The sequence below is a fragment of the Cibotium barometz genome, chromosome 22 (genome assembly GCF_041138505.1).
Source record: "Cibotium barometz isolate CiBa-2024 chromosome 22, ASM4113850v1, whole genome shotgun sequence".
Taxonomy (NCBI): Eukaryota; Viridiplantae; Streptophyta; class Polypodiopsida; order Cyatheales; family Cibotiaceae; genus Cibotium; species Cibotium barometz.
This window is the reverse complement of record NC_141067.1, coordinates 55,189,461-55,213,137: the sequence shown is the minus strand read 5'-3', so window position 1 is coordinate 55,213,137 and position 23,677 is coordinate 55,189,461. Positions and strand designations below refer to the sequence as shown.

General features: G+C 46.0%; 1 protein-coding gene across 1 annotated transcript in view; it reads left to right on the top strand.

The window, feature by feature from the left end:
• The first annotated feature begins 7,785 nt into the window (after positions 1-7,785).
• Positions 7,786-23,677, top strand: part of ISI1 (binding protein) — a 43,264-nt gene continuing 27,372 nt past the window's right edge. The window contains exon 1 of the mRNA XM_086816753.1: positions 7,786-8,283. Coding sequence (XP_086672879.1) covers positions 7,941-8,283 — 343 coding nt within the window. The 5' untranslated portion in view covers positions 7,786-7,940. The remainder of the gene's footprint in view (positions 8,284-23,677) is intronic.

Below are 23,677 nucleotides of genomic sequence, written 5' to 3'. Positions count from 1 at the left end.
CCTAGAAAATATGGATTAATAAAGATTAGAGAGCTTAGAGAGATTAGCCTATGACTAGGGAAATAAAGATTAATAAAGATTAATAAGAGCTTAGAGAGATTAGCCTATGACTAGGGAAATAAATGGTAATTTCCATCAAGAAAGTGATTATGAGGGTTAACAAGAGATTAGGGCCCATATTGACTTATATACTAGGCCACCCTTTCACACTACACTTAAAAGTGTCCATGGCATGCCCAACCCCAGTCCTAACCCTTGGCCCTGAAAAGATGTAGGGGGGAAGAGAGCTTGAGCTCTTGCAAGCATACACACACACTCACAAAACCCTAATAGAGAACACACAAGGTGAGAGGCTGAAAATCTTCTTCTTCTCTACTCAACACTCAACACCCCATATACAAGATAAGAGTACACACAATATAAAAGGTACTCAACCAATACATACACGGGTTCTCTATAGTGTGAACCCGACTAAATGAGCTGGCGCTATAACTATGCCAGTCTCTAGAATAGCTGTCACACAGCCTGTCATCCCACTGGCCGCATATCACCCAAGATCTCACCAACCATGCCAGTGGTGTAAGTGCGGGGCCTATCCCCAGGTCATCAGTGTCCACCGCCTCACTAGAGCTCGATATCTCAACACTCCCCCTCGAGCTCAACTCCATCTCATGTACACCAAGTGAAGCCCTGAATCTGCGGAGCTTCTCTGTACCCAATGCTTTGGTGAAGATGTCAGCTACCTGATCCTCTGTGTGCTGACATAAACAAGGTCAAGGTCTCCTGCCAAGACCTTCTCTCTTACGAAGTGGTAGTGGACCTCTATGTGCTTCGTACGAGCATGAAAGACTAGGTTCCTGGCCAACTGTATACTGCTAATGTTGTCACAGAAAATGACAACTTGTCTATCCACTGATAGACCCAAATCTGCAAGTAGCTTCCTCAACCAAGCTGCCTCACATGCTGCCATAGCAGCTCCTCTGTACTCGGCCTCTGTACTCGATAGAGCAACCGTAGGCTGCTTCTTGCTGCTCCAAGTCACAGCAGCACTCCCCAAAGAAAACATGAATCCACTGGTAGATCTTCTATCTGAGATACTACCGGCCCAATCAGCATCTGTGTACCCATGTACACATATCTCTGTCCCAGTCTCATAGAATAGTCCACAATGCAAAGTAGACTTCACATACCTCAGTATGCGTCTCACTGCATCCAAATGCGGTTTCCGTGGAACTTGCATAAACTGACTCACCAACCCAACAGCATAGCTCAAATCTGGTCTGGTGATCGTCATGTAGATCAAACTTCCTACTATGCTCCTGTACATAGTAGGATTCTCCAAGATCTCTCCTGAATCTGCACTCAACTTGCCATTCTGATCCAATGGCACAGAAATAGGCTTACAGCCTATCATACCATACTTGGACAACATGTCCAAGCCATACTGTCTCTGCAGTAATCCAATACCATGTGGTGACCTAATCACCTCAATGCCCAAGAAATATCTGAGCTCCCCCAGATCCTTCATCTCAAACTTCTGTCTTAGCAAGATCTTTACATCAAAGATCTCTGCATCATGGTCCCCCGTAATGATCAAGTCATCTACATAGATGACAACAAGCACAACCCCTCTATCACCATGTCTCACATACAATGAGAAATCTGCATTGGCTACATGAAAGCCAATAGTGACAAGATATTCAGAGATCTTGTCAGACCATGCTCTTGGTGCTTGCTTTAAGCCATACAAGGCTTTCTTCAACCTGCAAACATGCTCGGGGTGACCCACATCCTCATAACCAGGTGGCTGCAACATATACACCTCTTCTTGCAAATCCCCATGCAAGAATGCATTCTTTACATCCATCTGATGTAAAGACCATTGCTTTGACGCAGCCACTGCTATCACAACTCTCACCGTTGCCATCTTGGCAACTGGGCTGAAAGTTTCCTCATAATCAATCCCATATGTCTGCGCATATCCTTTGGCTACCAATCTAGCCTTGTACCTGTTTATGCTCCCATCACTGTTATTTTTAACTTTGTACACCCACTTGCATCCAATGGCTTTCTTGCCTTCAGGCAATTGCACTAAATCCCAAGTTTCATTTCCATATAGTGCATCCATCTCCTCATCCATAGCTTTCTCCCAATTCACATTTCCAACAGCCTCATCAATGCATGTGGGCTCAACAACCTGCACAACCTTTGCCATATATGCATAGTGATGTGCCACATAACCATCATATGTAAATCTCTGCACAGGGTTCTTCACTCTCCCTGATCTTCGCAGCTTTTCATTCATGGCTTCCATAGCCTTCTTTACACCAGGTGTTCTCATAGCTGGGATCCCAAGCTCCTCATCAAGGCTCATATCTGAGCCACTAGATTCTCCATCAACATGAGAATGCCCTGCAGAAATGTCAGGCATACCAAGGGGCTCAACCACTTTCTCTTTTCCTTTACGTGATGTACTAACCACATTTGCAGGACTGGTATTATGACGCAGCCTGCCACTCCATGGTCTATCAACAGACCCACTAGATGAGGACTCTCCTGGTCCACTCAAAGACTGTGATTGCTGACCTGCATTCTGTGCAACCACACTTCCACTCACATCAGCCCCAACAGCTTCTTTTTCAGCAGCATACCAGCTGCTCATCTCATCAAAAACAACATCCCTGCTTACCCTCAACTCACGTGTAGTAGGGTTATAACACCTGTATCCCTTTTGCTCAAGGGAGTATCCAATAAACACACATTTTTCAGCTTTTGGATCCAGCTTAGTTCTCAGCTCATCTGGCACATGCACATATGCAATGCATCCAAAGACTTTTAGATGAGACAAATCTGGTTTTCTACCAGTAAACCTCTCCTCTGGAGTTACATCATGTATGGCTGCAGTTGGAGTCCTGTTCATGATGTATACTGCTGTAGAAACAGCCTCAGCCCAATAGTAATGCGGCATATTCTTCTCTTCCATCAATGCTCGCGCAATCTCAGCAATGTGCCTGTTTTTCCGCTCAGCAACTCCATTTTGCTGCGGAGTGTATCTGCATGTATACTGTCTCCGAATACCATTCTTCTTCAAATATTCAGAGAACTCATTGGAGAAGTACTCTCCCCCTCCATCTGACCTTAGGCACTTTACATATTTCCCTGTTTGCTTTTCAACCAAAACTCTGAAATTCTGAAAGTGAGTGAACACCTCACTCTTCTCCTTCATGAAATATACCCACACTTTCCTTGTGTGGTCATCAATGAAAGTGACATAGTACCTGCAGCCTCCCATAGACACGGTCTTCGTAGGACCCCATACATCTGAATGCACAACATCTAGTGCATTTCTGCTCACATATCTGTTACGTGGAAACACATGCTTTGTTTGCTTCCCAAATTGGCATGCTTCACAGATTTTATGCATACCTTCCACTTTAAATTTTGGCAGCCCTGTCACAATTCCTTTTGTCTGCATAGACTTCAATCTCTGCACATTTACATGTCCAATTCTTTTATGCCATATATCTGTGTCTGCAACAATTCCTGAACCATTTGCAAACATCGCAGCACTCATCTCAGGCATGTCTACATCCAACGTAAACATTCTGCCCACTCTGTTGCCTTTTGCAACCAACCTGCACTTGTCTTTAAAGTCTTCGACATAACACCCATCAGGGTTAAACCTAACCTGCAAACCCTGCTCAATCATCTGGCCAACTGAAACCAGATTCTTTGTTATGTTCGGTACATGAAGTACATCTGCAAGGTACTTCACTTTGCCATCCTGCATAGACAATGGCACATCTCCAACGTGGGCAATTGGATGAGCAGTGTCATCCCCTGTTTCCACAAAACCTGGTCTTTCCGGGTTTTTCATCTCCTTGAACCACTCCCCATGACTCGTCATGTGGTTCGAAGCGCCTGAATCCACATACCATACATTATCTTTTTGTGCTGCATCAACATTTTCAGACATGGCATTCACAACATGCTGCATAACAAACAACCTTTCATTATCCTCATTATTTCTGCTTGAGGATGCATAGTTGTTTTGCTGCAATTTCCCATTTTGCATGTCAGCTTGCTTCTTATAACATTCTGACTGCACATGTCCAGGCTTACCACAATAATAGCATTCACGTGTATCATTATATTGCCTTTGCCAATTTCCACGGCCTCTTTGACTCCCCCTGCCTCTGAATTTTCCTCTTCCACCTGTGTGTTGTTGTTGTTGTTGTTGATTCTGGGACTGTTGTTGTTGTTGCTGCTGCTGGCCATAATTCTGATTACCTGTTCGGCCACCTCCTTGACCGCGTCCACGGCCTCCTCTACCTCGTCCTCTTCCTGAACTCGTGTAGAAGGCCTGTTGCTCTGAACTGTTTTTGCTTTGTGAAGACTGTTGGTCTTCACCCAAGCTCTTCTCTTCGATAATCAGCATAGACACCAAATCTGTAAAGTTGGGAATGTTTTCCCGAGTCTGAATAGACGTCTTGAACGCCTTGTATTGCGGCCCGAGACCACGTAGACAGACTTCCACCTTGTCATCATCATCTACTGACACACCAATAGATGCAAGGGATTCCACAATACCCTTTATCTTCAATGCATAGTCATTCACAGACATGCTCTTTTTCTCCACAGTATGAAGCTCATTCTTCAACTGTATCTTGCGTGCCTTGGTATTTGTTTCATAGAGCTTTACCAAGGTGTCCCACGCCTCCTTGGGGGACTTGGCATCCTGAATGTGCCCAATCATGGTGTCCTGTATACTAATGGAGAGCCAATACATAACCTTCCTGGCTCCTTGGTTCCAGTCTTTAAACTCTTTCACATCTGCAGCAGTCGGATTTATATCCGGTATCTCCGGTGCCTCTTCATGCTCACCTTCTATGTAGTCCCAATAGCATTTTCCCATAAGGAAATTCGTCAACCTGAACCTCCAAGCATGGAAGTTATTCTTATCCAGCTTCTCAGCCACAATCTGAGTTATCCCATCATTTGACATCTTGCCAAACACACAATTTCACCAGAAACTGCACTCTGGTTTTTCTTGCACAAATGCTGTATTTTCTGCAGCGGTACTGTAGTACTCTCAAATGTCACAACTAGTGACTTCAATGCACATACATACACCCAATGGCAACTGTAGACCTCTTTGCAGCACCCACAGTGTCTGCACAGTCAATCTGTCTTCCTGCAGTTCTTAAAACAGAGTTCTGCAGAGAATCGATGACTTACCCGCAGTGCTCGAAATCGCCTGCTTTCTGAAAAACGGAGGTCCAGACGCGCCCGAAACGCGTTTTCGGTCCTGAAAAAGGTAGTCCGTAGGACTGTATAGTTGCCCTATAGCTTCACTCCCGCGAAGAAAGCTCCTCAATCAGAGACCGTTTGCCGGTGCCTCCCGTAGAGCTCCCGACAAGGGTGTAGTCACCAACACAAATAGGGAAGAGTAGTTGCAGCTCTTACCCTCGTACCGCTTCCTGTGGTTCTCTTACTTGCAGCTCAGCCCTTAGCACGAACCAGGCTCTGATACCATGAAAAGATGCAGGGGGGAAGAGAGCTTGAGCTCTTGCAAGCATACACACACACTCACAAAACCCTAATAGAGAACACACAAGGTGAGAGGCTGAAAATCTTCTTCTTCTCTACTCAACACTCAACACCTACACACAATATGAAAGGTACTCAACCAATACATACACGGGTTCTCTATAGTGTGAACCCGACTAAATGAGCTGGCGCTATAACTATGCCAGTCTCTAGAATAGCTGTCACACAGCCTGTCATCCCACTGGCCGCATATCACCCAAGATCTCACCAACCATGCCAGTGGTGTAAGTGCGGGGCCTATCCCCCAGGCGGGTCATCAGTGTCCACCGCCTCACTAGAGCTCGATATCTCAACAGGCCCCTTGCACATCTTCGTTATCCCTTGGGCCTTGGGCCCAAATTGACTAATTCCCTTTTACTTTGTTACACATGGTGTAAGCGTGGCCTATGGTATGACCCATTGCTTGGAAAGTGTGCAAGAGCAAGCCTAGCCTATGGTGCGACCCATTGTTTGGAAACCCTTAACTTTATAGGAGTATCTCCGAAAGCTTCTATGCATGGCAACCTTTGCTGCTTCAACTCATTCAACACACATAACCTCGACCTAAAAAGGTTATGTGTGTTGAATGAGTCGAAGCAGCAAAGGTTGAGTATGACACCTAAAAAATATTTTTGCCTATTCACCCTTAGTAATGGACTAAGGTTCACATCTTGCCTAAGCTAAATACTTGGCATCTTATCCATGCTCCATGACAAGTTTTATATGAGATTCACAAAAACCTTGCTTGGCTTCACACACTAGAGTAGGACTTGGCTACTTTCCACCTTGCCTAAGTGAAACACTTGGCATCTTGTTTATGCTCCATGACAAGTTTCACTTCCCATGGAGCTTCCCACCACAAAGCTTCAATTTTGACATGAAGTACTTCCTTAGGGTCTCAAGTTATGGATTCATGGATGAACCCATTTATCTCCACATTGTACGTGGCACATACCATATGCATATAGGGATCAACCTCTTGAGTGTGGCTCACATAGGCTTTTAATAAAGATAGGTAGTGAAGAGGCACCCATAAATAGAGACGAAAACAAAAGAGCATTATATGTTTAGATGTCCATTACATTATAAGATAATGTTAAACCAATCAATGCCTTGAACTAGTCAACAAGGTTAACATGGGGATGAGTCAATGTGGAAGTGCCAAGGATACAAAAAACAACTACAAGGCCAGTATGTGTAGAAGTCAAAGCTTTATTTAAGGGATAAAGCTCATTGGATGATTTCATATGATGTAAAAGCACCAATACTAAGGCCAAGTATGTTGATTAGATGCTCTACATCGACCAAAGACAGTCTTTGAGTGCTTAAAGATTGAAACCCAACATCATGACATAAAGTTGTTTTTAACTTAGAGCTTCATTTTATCAGGTAATTATAGTGTGAGAAGCCTGTGTGATAGCACTAGGGTATTCCCAAAAATGTGCCTAGGTCTTATTTTCTAAGTTAGAAGCTAGGAGAATAAGGAGTTAAAGACAAGACTAGAAAGCAAGTAAGTTTTGGGCAGTGGACAAGTGTGAACACCCATACTTTAAGTTGTATAGAAGTCAACATCTTCACACTCAATACCCTTTTTACATGCCATTTTACACTTGGGAGCTCTTCTTTCCCTCTTTCCCTCTTGCCCTTTTGCGGATGTTTTTTGTTCTTCTTCTTGTGTGTTGCTTGCTCGGAGAAAGGGGCGAGGAAGGTGCTACGATTGGTAGGATTCATTGGACATTGGGCTTCTCTCCCGTCGTGTCATACATAGGGGGACTGGGTGTGCACATGTAGAGGGGCATCACCTTAGTATAGAAATCATTAAAGTGACCGTAGGGGCCAGTGTAATTCTTACACATTTGAAATGTGGAGGGGGTCACCTGAGTATAGAAATAATTAAAGTGGCTGTAGTCATTAGGCTCTCAGCCGTCTCTGATGGGTTGACACCTCTCTCTCTCTCTCTCTCTCTTGTAGTCATTAGGCTCTCAGCCGTCTCTGATGGGGTTGACACCTCTCTCTCTCTCTCTCTTGTAGTCATTAGGTTCTCAGCCGTCTCTGATGGGGTTGACACCTCTCTCTCTCTCTCTCTCTTCGACACTTCCCCCCTTCTCTGTCCCCTCTCTTTGTCCACCCAGCACTTTGCATTATTTGATGTTGACAAATGTCAAAAGAGACTTAGGTCTCCTTTGCACCATGCCTATTTAGAAATTGTGAAAATGCACTATTTTAGATGACAATATTAACCCCAAGATCCTCTCTCTTTCTCTCTCTCTCTCTCAATGGACAGTAGTGTTCTGCGCATGGTTCCTTTTTGTTGGCACGAGCTCAGATAGTGGAGAAATGAGGTGGGAAAGATGTTGCACCTGAAACCACCTCCGTGGGCTGAAGAATTTTCTGTCAGTGCCACCACTTCCAACAACAAGGCCGCCTCCTCGTTGGGATCCTCATCCTCGTCGTCCTCTTCGTCTGCTTCCGCGTCGCCCTTGATCGCGGAGTTGGGTACCTCCCTTACCAATCGCCGCTTGTATCGGGAAGTGGCTCTCTCCCTCCGTTCGGGCCTCCAAGATGCCAGGGCTGACTTCTCCTTTCTCCGCCTCAAGGGTCTCAAGGCACTTCTCAAGCTCCTCGCTTCTGTCTCCAAATCCGAGACCCTGATTCACCACTTCCAAGACAGCCAGACCGACAAAACATTGCAAGGTTGGTCTGTACAGTGTTTAGTCTTGGATCACCTGTAGAAATCCATTGGTAGTGAAATCATAATTAACCCACAACTGGATTATGCATGCATAAGATGTCCATACATACGTCATTGCAGTATATTAACAATACTCGGTTGAGCATCATAAAGCAGAAACACCAACATAGGCATCTCTGTAGTATTGATGTACATATCTGAAATTTTACATTTAAGAGAGGTTCCCAGACTTCATGCATTATTTTTATCTTTCTTAGTGATGTAATCCTCGTGTGGATACATGCAAAATATATTCCCCAATAATATATTACATCCTGTAAATGTAGATCATTCATAAACAGTCAAAGCTCCATGGCAGCGAAGTAGATGTGCAAAAAAATAGAGAGAGAGAGAAGAAGAAGATTGTATTATCATCCACTAGGGGCCAAATATGACCCATGGGACCAACAAACTAGTACAAGACCAAAAAAAAAAAAACTCTCCTTCTGTTACTATGAAGGGTAAAACTAGCAAGCTAGTGTGTGGTATAATGTGACTCAAGCTCCTCTCTATGTTTGAAGAGTCAAGTGATGAATGCCCCCAAAACAGTCGGTGTGGCTGTAAGCAATACTTGTGGCAGCTATGTGTGGCCTTCAAGGAGTTTGCTGAAACCGCCTCGAATATGTGTATATCGAGGACAAACCATGACCATATGTTCTTCTGTCTCCGTGGCCTTCATGTCACAAAATTTGCAAATTCTTTCTTGCCTTGGCACCTTCTGCCATGCTCCTCTTTCAATCTCAAGCTTGTGTGATCCTGTCCGAAGACATGCTATATTCCTGTGTTTATGTATGCTTGAGTGTTGTCATCTCCTTGTGTGTAGAATGACCAAAAATTAGGATTAATGGCATCACTATAGTATTCAAATTTAGCCTTTTTCTCAGCTGATTGCCACTTGTTATAGAGTGTCTCTAGGAGGGCGTGATGGAAAACTTCCATATCCATATTTGTTCTAGGTATTTGTCTACCTTCCATCATTTGAACTAGCCTTGCAAATCTTGCATCCATCCGGAAGATAGCATCTTACTTTTATGATTCTTTTGTGGCCTCTTACTTGTCTCCCAAGCCTTCTTGGGTAATCTATCATCATTATATGTTTGATCTTGATTATGTATCAGAAAACCCTCTTCATTGCATGACATTCAATTGGTTGACAGCTTGTCTCTAGGAGTAGTATTGAGTAAGGCGTTGTAGTTTGACATCCAGATGTCTTCTTAGGAAGGACTTTTGCATTTTCTCAATATCATCGCAAGTTGATTGTGAGATGCTTCCGCCCCATACTTCGACTTTGCACAATACTGTCTGCAGCACATATGAATCAAATAACATTCTGTGTACGTGCCATCTTCTTGTATCACTGTGGCTGCAATCATTTTGAAATTGGTAATATTTGCTCCACCCTGTATGCATTGGCTCCATCTATAGTTGGCAGGTATATCGATGCCAAGGTATTTGAAAGATGACACCGCCTCTATTGGCTGCCCATTGTACACAATGCATGGGAGAGTGTTTGGTTGCCGTGTTTTGACCGCCATCAGCTTAGTTTTGCTCACATTTATAGTTAGGCCGCTTTCCATGCAGAAAGTATGTAGTACAAGCATTAGCTTTTGCAAGGTAACTTCATTATGATTCATGTGCAAAAAAAACCACGTCATTTGCATATAATAACATCAAGACAACAAAGTGGCCAATGGTAGGCCCATACAAACTCTCTTTGCATGCAGTTTCCTTGATCATCTCTTCCAGTCTATCTGTGCATAAACCAAACAGAGTGGGTGAGAGCGGACAGCCTTGTTTGACGCCCATATTGCTATAAAATTTCTTGAACATACCATTTGTGCATTTCAATTGGCATATTACCCTTTCATAAAGTATGCACGCAGCCATTCTTAGCTCTTGTGGCACTTCTAGATGCTTCATCCGTTCCCATAGTCTATCCTGTGGCACAATATCAAAGGCCTTCTTAAAGTCTATGAAACAACATTAGAAGGTTTTGCCTTTTAAGCGACTCTCCTCCATCATAACCCGTAGAGCAACAAGATGGTCTATAGTGCTATGTTCAGGTTGTCAGAATATGCAGCGGAAATGATAACCAAACTTGGGTAGACAAGAGCAAGTAGAATGCAGAAAATAGACAGCACAAGAAACACAGAGAGATAGGTGTGCAAACTCTTCTCTATACACAAGATCCCGCAGAAAAACTGAATGAGGAAGTGGTGGGGGCATGGGGCCTATTTATATGCCCCATGTGAGCAGTCGGCCAGCACTGGTGGCCCTCCACGACTGCATGAGCAGTTGGCCAGCAATAAATGAAGCCCACGCTTGCTGATGGGCAGTCGGCCAGCAATAAAACACTCCACGCTTGCTAATGGGCAGTCGGCTAGTCACACGTCTGCTGATGGGACAATCGGCCAGCCATTAGGTGCTCCTGCCAACCTCTGGCATCCCTCCACACCACTGGAAAATGGGGAAAAAATACGGGGAGTGAGGAAAAATGACAAAACACCTCATAAGGGCGGGCACACCCACAACAAAGGCCCTGGTGTATAAAAGTAGACAGGAGATGACTTCTAACACAGGTCTAGAAGCAGCCTGGCCGTGAGCTCTCTTTTTCTCCTCTTTTGCCCAAGTGCTCAGCTTTTGTTCCACAATAGTGCTATATAGTTTGGCCATTGTTGAGCCTACCATGATGGTTCGGTAGTTAGTCAGTAGATTCCGGTCTCCTCCCTTGTATATTGACTTTATCTCCTCCCTTGTATATTGGCTTTATCCAATTCTCTTGCCATTCCACTGGGAAACCAAATTCTAAAGCATGGTTCAAGATCATTGACATACATTTTTGCGATTCCACTAAGAGAGAAGGAGAAGAGGACATAGTATTGGGTCCCAAATACCCTCTATAGGGCCCCCACCACGAATGGTGTATTTGCTTTATTAGAATGATGCAGATCAGAAAAATAAAGATTGAAATCTTGACTTGCACTTTTCACCTTGATTGAAGCTTTTCCCCTTGGTTGTCCTGGCCCTTGGAAGCAGCAATCCCTTGTGAATTATGAGATGATCTAATCGTTTTCTTGGCTGTGTTTATATACTCTCTCATGCTTCAAGTCGGCCAGCATAAACAAGTTGGCCAGAAGCAGAATTCTCCACAACTTGGAAAAATAGCACAAAATGTCATAAAATCCAATGTTTTCACACTATGCAAGGGCTGGCCACTCCAAGCAAACCTGTTGGTTGCTGGGCTGGCTGCTTGGGCTGTCCCACAACTGGCCGACAGCCTCTCTAGGCCCTGGGGCCCGGTGGGCTGACTATCCAGTGGCCGTAGGATTGGCTGACAACCCCTCCAGCCCAAGCCAAGGCTGGTGGGCACAACATAGGGCCCTCCTAGTCCCTTGGGGGTGGTTCTACACCTCTCCGACAGCCTCTCTAGGCCCTGGGGCCCGGTGGGCTGACTGTCCAGTGGCCGTAGGATTGGCCGACAACCCCTCTAGCCCAAGCCAAGGCTGGTGGGCATAGCATGGGGCCCTCCTGGTCCCTTGGGGGTGGTTCTACACCTCTCCCATGCCAATTCCGAATGGTTTCAACCTTAGCAGGATCCATTCTCACACTCTCTTTGGATACAATGTGCCCCAAATAGTGTATCTATGAGACAAAGAACTCACTTTTCTTGGCATTTATGAAGAGTTTATGCTTGTGCAAATCTTCAAACACTGTGGCCAAGTGAATTCTATGCTCTTGCTCATTCTTGGAGAAAACCAAGATGTCATCAAAGAATACACCCGTGAATTTACGATGGGCTCGAAATATCTTGTCCATCATACGGTTAAATGTTGCCGGGGCATTGGTAAGGCCAAAAGGCATCACCAAAAACTCATACAATCCAAAAGTTGTCCTAAATGCTGTCTTATGGACATCCTGGGGTACCACACGAATCTGGTGATAACCACTCTCCAAATCAATGTGGCTAAAACAAGTCGAACCATCAAGTTTATCCAAGATATCATCTATGCGCGGAATCGAGAACCGATTGTTGATGGTGAGCTTGTTTAGAGCTCAGTAATCCACGCACATATGGAATGAGTCATCTTTCTTTTGCACAAGAAGCACGGGAGAGCAAAAAAGGTGAGGAGCTTGGTTAAACCAAACCCTTCTCCAAAAGTACATTAACTTGTTTATGATTTCCTCTTGTTGTGCGGCACTCACATGGTATGCGGGTTTGTTAGGTGGGAAACTACTTGGCACAAGATCTATGCGATGATCCTCGGGCCTCTCAGGAGGTAGTTCTCTTGGCAATGCATCAACAAAATAATCTCTATATGCATTAAGATAATTCGGCCTATCTTGAGTCAATACATCCACATTCACATTACTTTGGTCAATCTTATCACAAACAAAAACCAAATACGAGGAAAGACTCTTTTTCATTGCCTTCTTAATCTGGATGTGTGATACAATTGGGATGGAATCCCCTTCTTTGCCAGCATCAATGACATGCATGCGGCCTTTATGCATAAAAGTGATCTTGTTTGTTTTGTACTCTTGCGGGGCTCAAGCCTATGATGCCAAGGCTTACCAAGCAATACATCACATCCATTAAGTGGAGCAATGAACAAGTGCTCATGATCTAGATAACCCTGTATATGTATGTGCAACTTCCCAATAAGAGGAGTAACCTGCACCTCTTTGCCAACAAAGGCGGCCTCAGTCTCAATCTGGGGTCCCATGTCCCCAATCTCTATACCCAAGGTGGCTGCCATCTGTGTAGAGATGAAGTTATCCGTCGCACAATCATCAAACATAAACAAGGCGGGCTGATCCTTGATTTGCCCCCAAGCTTTGCATACCACCCTCTCTTTGCCATCATGCTTAGTGCTACCTTGCACATCGGGAACGGCATGCACATTAACCTTAGGCTGCTTATCCCCTTGCTTTTGCTTGCGGGTTGGGTATTGCCTAAACATGTGCTCTTTACTACCACAAGAAAAGCATTTCCCCTCTTTTGCATATTACTCCCTTTGCTCGGGAGTCAAGCCAAACTTGTTCTTCTTTGGCTCATTATCCTTAGATGAGGTATTTTCTGCTTTACCTCCCTTTTGGGCTTCCCGAAAGTTCTTTTTAGGTGGCTGTCCATCTTTTTGTAGGTTTGGGACAGCCCTCTCTGTATGGGCTTCATGAGCAATGAAAGGTGTTTCACGAGGCACGGTGGCATGTGCTCTATGAATGTGTGGCCCAGATGCATGTGACCTCCCTGAATGATGCAATGTCTCGCTATGAGACAATTCAATGGTCAAAGTTTTTTGGCTTGCATGCCGACCACCTCACCATGAAATACATGCTTTGAATCCACTAGGCCATCATGTCTTCCATTGGCTCCAACATGTACATACCTGTTTCCTCCTGTCCCATGTGGAGTAGATGCATGGCGAGAAGTGACCGACACCTCTTCCTTGTGCACATAAGATCTCAACCGTTGAGATGCTGGGTCATCAGGCTTCAAACAAGGTGGGTTCTTGAACATTTCCTCTCCCTCTTTGAGATCACCCTTTCGGATGAGAGGAGAGTGCCAACTCCCTTGGCTGCTTGCCCACTTCACGAACCATGGACTCAAAGTGTCATCATTTGGTCCCTTCACGAGTCTTGACCAGTGTTTCACACATTGGGTGGAACCAAGGTGTGAACGGGGATTTTCTACAGAAGCAAGCGACAACATTTTATTGGCATGGTTTGGCCTGAAAGATGGCCATACAGCATGAACAGCGTGGGATTTTATTCATCAACGTGACTTCTAATATTTATAAGTCACATATCATTAATGATGGGCTGGACATATTATTGTTTTTGGGCTTGGACAGGTGGACAAAAGGAGGCGCCTAGATAAAACTTGGGCATCAAGCCAGGAAAAGCATAAAAGCTGATATATTTGGACAAGTTCAGTTATTTTTGGGCTAAAACTTGGAGTACAAGCCAAGGAAAGCATAAAGTTGATATTTTGGGCTAAAACTTGGAGTGCAAGCCAAGGAAAGCTAAAAAGTTGATATTTTTGGGCAAAAAGGGAAAAGTGTTGCAAATATAGTGTCATGTGCATCCTGCACTTGGATGCCACGTAAACATATCTGGACAGAAGGTGCAGGACCTGGGGTGGAAAACTGGTCCCATGTGAGCCCAGCTCGGGACGAGTCAGCTAGGGTTCCACTCCAATCGTCCGAGGTCAGGTCACAGTTGCATAGAAACGCGTTTCATATAGGTTCGAAACGTACGAAACGTTTCGTCCTGTATGAAACGCGTTTTTTCATCATCCCAATTTTTATTTATTAATTATTATTATTATTATTATTTTTTGTAGAGACGGATTGCATTGAGAGTTATCTCCCAGGATTGCAGTTCAGGGCCTTGTGAGAGAAACTGGAGTACATGGGCTCTTTTTCACACGAAAAAGAGAAATAGACTCTCCTCAGCACAATTGGAGAGGCTTGTCTTTTGTCATTGCAATCTCTGATTGCTAGAACAAAAGGGTCATCCCATTGAGCCTCGCCAAGTGAATCCAGATAAGATTGATATCATGAAGTGCAAGGAGATTCCCGTATTTTGTTTTTATTGAAATGAATTCAATGTGGTCTCTTATAAGTTATGTCAACAGTTTTTTCTTTTCCATATTTCAAGTAAAAAATATACATGTTTTTTCTATTTTGTATGAAACCTTTTTGTACCCGTTTCTTACCTTTTATGAAACGTTTCAAAACGTATGAAACCCGTTTCATACCTGCCGTTTCTGAAACGCCTGGCAACTATGGGTCAGGTGTGCATTGTCCTGCACATGCGTCCAAGGTCAGGTGTGCATTGTATTGCACATGAAACAGTGCCAGTCCGCACTGGGAGTCTCCCTCTGGAATGATGTTAGTGGTTCAGTGTATTTTGTATGACACCGGATGCCAAACCACGTAGACAGCTAGGGTTTGCATATAGGAATGGGGCCAGCCCATAGGGCTGCCCCAAGAACAATTATGTGGGCATGGGGGAGGTGTAGAACCACCCCCAAACCCCAAAGGGGCCAAGAGGGCCTTGGCTGTGCTCACCAGCCATGGGATGGGCTGGAAGGGCTGTAGGCCAGCCCTAGGGCCTCTGGACAGGCAGCCGACAGGGCATCCAGCCCTTAGAGGCCTGTCAGCCAAGTGTGGGGCAGCCCACACAGGCTGCCCAGCAGCCAAAGGCCATGCGCATAGGTGGCCAGCCCTCCATTGGTGTGAATCGTAGGATTTAATAGCATTAAATGCTATTTTTAATGCAGTCTTGAGGCTTTTAAATCAGCCTCCTGGATTTATACCAGCCAACCAGCACACTGAAGGGGTATAAATACCCATAGCATAAATTCAGTTCATTTATCTCATAACTCACAAGGTGCTGCTGCTACCCAAGGGCCAGGATAGCCCAAGGGTGAAGGTGTGAAGGTGAAGGGCAGAGATCTATCTCAGCCAAAACAGGTTTAGCCAGTCTTTTATTTTCAGTTTTGCATCATTCTAATAAAAGCAAATACGCCATTCGTGGTGGGGGCCCTACAGAGGGTATTCGGGACCCAATACTGTGTCCTCTTCTCCCTCTCTCTCTCTCTCTCTATTTTTTTGCACATCTACATTCAATTTTGTGCGTTAATTTCGTCGCGACAAGTGTGCTGATTTCTGAGCATTGAAGTTACCGATCTCCCCCGAAGCTTCCGCATGTTACAGTGGTATCAGAGCCTACTTCAAGTGTAAAGATTTAGCAAGAAACCATAAATTTTTTCTCGCTTGTGTGGTTGGTTTTCAAACTCCGGTGGACCACCCCTTTCGGAGTGACTCCTGTCCCTTGAAGGACGGTTGGTTTTCAGCCTCCGGAAGTCTCCCGCACACATAGTGGATGGTCAGATTGCACTCTAGAAAGGAGGTGCATTTTCCTGCTATGGCGAGCTTCGACGACGGGAGAGACCAAGAACCTTGGGAGCAAAGTGCACCAGGAGCCCGGCTAGGGCATTAGGCATGAGTGTTGAAGAGATGTTCCAACAAATGATGCGAGCAATCGTAGACCAGAGTACCAAGTTGGAAGAGCAGAAGGCGAAGATATTGGCTCTGGAAGAGCGCACCCGTTCTCCATCGTTGCGTTTTCCGTCTCCTCCTTCCTCTCCTTCCGTATCCCAAATTCCAGATCCTCTACACAGGGACCCTCTCGAAGGGTCACGACTGCAGCCGAGTTCGATGCTTGAGTTGTAGATGTGTGGATTGGAGATCCGACATCGTGAAGACGAAGCCATGCGACACATGGAACATGAGCGTTACCTTGCGGCTTTGGACGCAAGACTGACACCAGCGGCTTCCTCCAATCATTTTTCCGAGAAAATGAATTTTAGTAAGTATAATGGTAAACTCGACCCCACAACTCTTTATTCATGGTTGCATCAATTTGAAGCTTACTTTGCCGCAGATAGAAAGAATGATACTGACAGGGTGATCTTAGCTAGTTGGTACTTGGAAGGTAAGGCCATTCCTTGGTGGACCCAGTGGGCTCATGCCCACACCAGATTAGGTATGGCAGCTTATGTTTGGGACGAGTTTGTCCGTGACCTTAAGCAGCGGTTTCTACCACCCCATTACCTTGAGTGACTCGAAGACTAGTTTAAGGGAGCGTGTTAGAACGCGCAACTAGTCCTTCAGTTTGCCAACAAAATTTCGAACTTATGTTTGCAATTAGGCTTATCTGATACGGACAAGAAAGGGCAATTTTTGTATGGCCTTGACATGCAAATCCAGTGGGAGGTGCGTATGTTTCGGCTAGCCACCTTCGAAGATGCACTCTAACTTGCGCAGAGTGCTGAAATGAAGCACAATGGTGGCAAGCCCGAGACTTCCCAGCCGGTACTGCCAAGGTTACCACTTTGGGAGGAAAAGGCTAGAACCAGACGGGGTCTTCCCCAAGATAGACCATGGGAGCCTCGGGCTTCAAAAACTCGACCAATGCGCCCAAGCTTACTCTAGACCAGAAAGCGGAGGCAGGCAAGATCAGTGGCAAGTTGAGTGCTAAGGAGATTGCTTAGTACAAGAAGGAGGGTAGGTGTTTCTTTTGTCATACAAAAGGACGCACTTCTCGGGAGTGTTCTAAGAAGACTACCGCTCCAAAGACCGTTGCCTCAGCCTCCACGGCTTCAGCGGTGAGCCCAGCTCCCACATAGACCCCGGTGGTTGTCCCTAGTTCTTCGAATCCCAATGCTTCAGTTGGAGCAATCATTAGTTGGGAGTGAAAGAGTGCACAGAGCGGAAGCAGAGTGGCACTAGAATGTGCTGAACAGAGAGTGCAAGAGAGAGAGAGATATGGAGCAAACTATGCTGAATATACTGAACCAAAACAGTCCCAAGCAAGAGACAGTGATAGTCTCATAAGTGAGGGAGCAAATAAGTACAAGACTGAATGAAACAAGAGAGGCCAGCCCCACCTATTTATAGGTGAGGAGGGCTGGCCGACTGGTAAAATAGCAAAAGGGCTGGGAAAAATCCCAGAAAAATATGTAAAATAGGGGTGGCCAGCCCACAATCAAGGGCCATGCAAATGGGACCAAAAGGACACCATAAAGAGCAGAAACTGGGGATGAAAGTGCTAACACCCCCTCTCAGCACCAGATGCTGAACAAACTCCGAGAATCCGAAGATGAGGAGTCGTCCTCTGTCAAAGACAAAAGAAAGCAGCACCAACAGGTACCAGGAAAGCTCCACAAGCAATCTCCACAGCAACTCAGCTACAAGAGTAACAGTACAAGCTGCCAGGTACACTGTTCTGCTAGAAGAAATCAACCATGAATGTTGCATCGTGCTGCTCCAAATATCGGTGCCAAAGCCAAATATAAACACAGTGTCACAGGAATCCCTAGAAGCCTGTAGCTCCAAGAAGATAATACCCTCAAAAGAAATAGAGTCCATCTGCTCCAACTCTGTACCAAGAGTAGCCAAATGCTGTATAATAGCACCCTCCTCGAAGGTCGGCATCGCCAGATGTAAGAACTCAACTGCCCCCTCTGAAAACTGATGTCGGGACTCCACAGGCCGAACCAAATCCAAATCCCAATCCTTCAATCCCTGGAAGTACCACTGTGCCCCAGGCACGGTCACGGACATACCTGACCACGATCCAAAATCCTCACTTAGAGTAAGGGAAATATTCACTGTAGCGGTAACTGAAGTAGTAGTAGCCTCCTCAATAGCATCACAGAGCGTAGAAGCAGGCTCCTCCATAGAAGGCAAAGGGACCAGCAACACATCCTGGTCACTGGTTGTCGAAGAAAGAATCGGAGGCGAAGCAATAGGAGAAAAATCCCCCTCAGAAGTTGTGAGCAAAGATAGCCCACTGTCTTCCTCAAAAACATTACCAGAGATATCATCCTGGCAAGGAGAAGTATGCATGGAAACTGAAGGCAGGGCAACAGGAGAAACAAACTCCTCAGATGCAATGAGCAAAATTGGCCCAATATCCTTCGCTGCAGGAACATCTCCAAAAGAAGTATCCACAAAATCACTGGCTGCACAACACCCAGAAGCAGAAAGCATCTGCCGATCACTGGCATCACCATACAGGTCACAAAGCAACTGCCACACATAGAAGGTAGAAGCATCATCAGGAGCATAGATGAAGTGTCGAAGAACCGAATCCTGACAATTCAGGAGAAGAAAGCCATAGATCTGTCCGTCAGTCTTCCTCCACCGACACACATCCTCCGCAGAGGCAAGGTCCGGCAAGCACCGATTCTTGTACGAGAGAAACTCCATCAAACCATACTCCCTGAGAATAGAAGTAACCTGCAACTTCCATGACTGAAAGTTACCACCATCCAACTTGTCTGCCTCATCAAGGAAATAACAAGAGAGTGGTACGGGAGCCAAATCTGAAGTTGTCATCATTGATCCAATCAATAGGACCAACCCTCATAAGATAAAACTGTCCAAATCAGAAAACGCTGATATAGGGTCTTTCCTCCCACCAAAACGCAGCCCTAAGAGGCTGGACAGCACCCGAGAATCCTCCTGTAGCAAAAAACGCAGAAGCTTCTGTCGACTGTACCACCAACCTTGAGGTCACTAGAAGAGGGAAGCAGAAAAAATGCGGATTTGATATAGAGAGAAAAGGTAGCCACACAGGGCCAGGGAATATGCTGTAAGAGGGTGCAAGAGGGAAAGGCAACAACAAAGACAGTAGCTTGGACTCTCCTCAAAAAAACGCACAATCTCTGAAGAAAAGGTGTCCTCCACAGGTACCAAGAGTGCCACCAAAGCCTGCAACACCACAAGCCCCCTCTGCAAAGGGAAAGGACCACTGGAGAGGAAAACGCAGCAATGAACAAGTGCTGTCCTGTAGAAAACAGGCCGCCTGCAGTCCAATCTCCAAGTGGGCAATGAAACGCTGATCTCCAAGAGCCAGACGGCTGAATCGGTGAAGCCAATCTGAAGAAAAAATGACCAGCAGAGTGCTGTCCAGAAAACGCAGCAGCAAAAAGCTATGGATCTGGAAGAAAACGCAGAGGAGAAGGTGCTGAAAACAGGGCTGAATCTGGGGCAGCAGAAAGGTTGCTAAACCTAGAGCGATGATACCATGAAAGAGTGCACAGAGCGGAAGCAGAGTGGCACTAGAATGTGCTGAACAGAGAGTGCAAGAGAGAGAGAGATATGGAGCAAACTATGCTGAATATACTGAACCAAAACAGTCCCAAGCAAGAGACAGTGATAGTCTCATAAGTGAGGGAGCAAATAAGTACAAGACTGAATGAAACAAGAGAGGCCAGCCCCACCTATTTATAGGTGAGGAGGGCTGGCCGACTGGTAAAATAGCAAAAGGGCTGGGAAAAATCCCAGAAAAATATGTAAAATAGGGGTGGCCAGCCCACAATCAAGGGCCATGCAAATGGGACCAAAAGGACACCATAAAGAGCAGAAACTGGGGATGAAAGTGCTAACAGGGAGCTCGAAGATAAGAAGAAGGGTGCCCATGACTAGGAGTACGAGCGCAACGAATTGCTCAAGACCTTTGGCTACATAGGTGGTCAGAGAGTCGTTGTCTTGTTTGACAGCGGCAGCACGGAGGACGTGGTCACGGAACAAGCCGCTCAGCGTGCCCGTTCGTCCTGACTTAGGTGGACAAACAAGTTGAGGGTTTTAGCACAGGCATGACAACGAGTGTCAAGTATGAAGCCCTAGGTGCTAAATTAGTTATTCAAGGCATAGAGTTTGTGCGTGATTTTATGGTTGCCCCTCTTGTAGGAGCAGACATAATATTGGGCATTCAGTGGTTTCACAAGTTCCTTCCTGATGTCAAGTGGGACGAGCACACTTTCCAGATAAGTCGGAATGTGTCAAACGCCCCAATGACCATTAAGTGTGAGCTAGGAATTCCGAACTTTCCGCTCATAAGCCACTTGTAGGCTAAACGAGCAATTAGGAAAGGCGCACATTGTGCGATGATATACATCAAGACTGCTTAGACGGTGGTCAGTGCTTTCGAGAAGTATTTGGCTCTCCATGAAAAGTTCCAGAAGATTTTTCTTCGAGACAATCTCTCTCCTCAGCTCTCCCCGTCCAGACCGGAGGACCACAAGATCGATCTCCTCCCAGGCTCGGAACCCGTGAGCAAATTTCCATATCGCCTTTCCAAGGCAATGGAATTGGAGTTAGACCGCCAACTCCAAGAAATCTGGCTTTATTCACCCCAGCGTGTCGTCGTTTGTAGCACCGATCCTATTTGTCAAGAAGAAAGATGGGTCTTCTCGTTTGTGTGTCGATTATCGTGCACTCAATAAGCTGACTATCAAGAGTAGATTCCCGATGCCTCGAATAGATTATATTCTCGAGAGGCTAAATGGGGCTAAGGTGTTCTCGAAACTCGATTTAAAGAGTGGGTACCACCAGGTGAGGATTGTTGAGGGGGACATCCCCAAGACAGCCTTCCGTACAGAACGGGCCCCCTTATGAATTTGTGGTCATGCCTTTTGGCTTAACGAACGTCCCAGCCACATTCAACCGCATGATGATGCGTGTGTTCGTCATATGCTTGATATGATTGATTACATGCAGTGTGCAATCGAGGAAAATGAAAGAATGGACCCTAGCATTGACACGATTCCACAACTGTGCCTGTGCCTCGCATTCCTTCCAAATCGAGGGTAACTCCCCTTCCTCTAACTCTGGCCGTGTAAGCCCTGCAAAGTCGTTGACGATGCGGGAGCATATTAACAAGCTGCAGGCTCTTCAGCAGGAAGTTCTTCAAGCTGGGAAGGAGATATCATCAGAGGACATGGCCATAACGTTGCTGTCGCACCAGGAGAACAATTCACGAACCCTCCTCAAGGTGGAGGTTCAGAGGCCTTAACTGGCCAACGGTCGAAAGGCCGTAACACGGGCAAAGGGAAGGCTTCGTCAGAGAAGTCTTCTGAGAAGAAGTCCGTTTTACTGATCGCGAGAAACTAAAGGCAGAGAGGACCTGTAATGATTGTGGCGAGAAAGGCCACTATTGGAGGCAGTGTCCCAAGCGGAAGACCGAGAAGGGTGAAGATTCCTCAGCAGCAATCATGAAGACTCCGGCTTTTGTGCACCTGGAGGTGATGGACACCGATGTTTCGTTTTCTTCAGGCAGGGAGGAGGTTGGAGGATTCTCCGCAACGGATACTCGAGAGTGGATTCTAGACAGTGGTGCTTCTAGGCACATGACTCCTTCCCGTTCTGATTTACAAGATCTCTGCAAGTATTCTGGTCACATTCTTACTCGGGATACATCCACTATCCCAGTTCACAATGAGGACAGGATGGAGATAGTTCCCGATGGCAGAGGGGGGAAGCATTTCTCCCAGGTGTTGTATGTTCCGTCACTTGGTTTTCATCTGTTGTCAGTGCATCAGGTTTGCAAGACTGGCATACGGGTGGAGTTTGATGAGCATTTTGTTGCTCTCCGGGACAAAGCAACAGGCCAGGTGGTTTGGGAAGGCGGAGTGGAGAATGGAGTTTACAAGCTTTCAGCACTCTCTCTCTCAGGTCCTCAGGTTTGTGATGAGTGGCAGTCTGGTAATGGCCACTTCAGTGTGGATACACTGCAGGTGCAGGCTTTCCGGGACCAGATGGTGGATAGCTTGCCAGTAGATGGCAGCAGTTGGCAGGAACTTTCCAGTACTGATGTTGGTGGTTCTTGTGTTCGTCAATCAGAGGAAACTGAACAGGTAACTTATGCTCTAATGTCTCGTAGTATTCGGGACAAAGAACCTCCTATAGTTAAGAATGTTCTTTCCACGGGGACCTTTCGGAAAGCCAAGCACGTGGCAGTTGATTACTTGCAGAAGGAGGTGCATACTCCAAGCTTTGTGGTTCCGGATTCAGAGGGGGTGGTTGACAGGTTTCAAAAGGCCTTGCGTGGTCTTCAGCAGGTTTCCAAGACTAGGCTTTGCACCGTAACAGGTGTTGATCCTTGTGAGCAGTGTGATGCCTCTTTGACTCGGAAGCAGAATGGTTCATTGATCTGGTTGATGGACACCAGATTGGACGGGAGCTTCCTGATGAGGCAGCTGAGCTCATGGTTCCAGATGACTCTTTGGGAGGTAGGATTGCGTTTCCTGTGGTTTCTGCGACATGCGAAGGATCATGGACTCTTTTACACAGGAGGGGGATTGATGGATGGAGTCCAACTCCACGGTTGGAGTGACTCGGTTTGGGGAGGAGATCCGGACACGAGGAGATCTACTTCAAGCCCAGGAGCAGTTTTACGGAGCAGTAAGAGGCAGTCATCTTTTGCCTTGTCGACGACAAAGGCAGAGTACCGGGCTGCTTGTGATGCTGCTTGTGAGGTGGTGAGGATGCAGAGGTTGCATTGCAGGATTGGGCTTCCACTGGAGGAACCCATGGTCATCCAGAGGCACTTTGTTCGTGAACAGATCGTTGCTGATAACATCTTGCTAGAGTTTTGTTCGACGGAGGACAGTACAGTGGACCTCTTCACGAAGTCGCTAAGTCATCGACGATGCGGGAGCACATTAACAAGCTGCAGGCTCTTCAAGAGGAAGTTCTTCAGGCTGGGAAAGAGATATCATCGGAGGATATGGCCATCATGTTGCTGTCGCATTTGCCCTCTCAGTACTCAGCATTCTACTCTTCGTTGATTACCAATGGCAGGCTTAGCACCATCACATGGGAGGAGCTTGTGCCCATGGTCTTGGACCAAGAGGAAAGATTCACGAACCCTCCCACAGGGCGGAGGTTCGGAGGCCTTAACTTGCCAACGGTCGAAAGGCCGTAACAACAAGGGCAAAGGGAAGGCTTCATCGGAGAAGTCTTCTGAGAAGATGTCTGACTCAGACCGCGAGAAACTCAA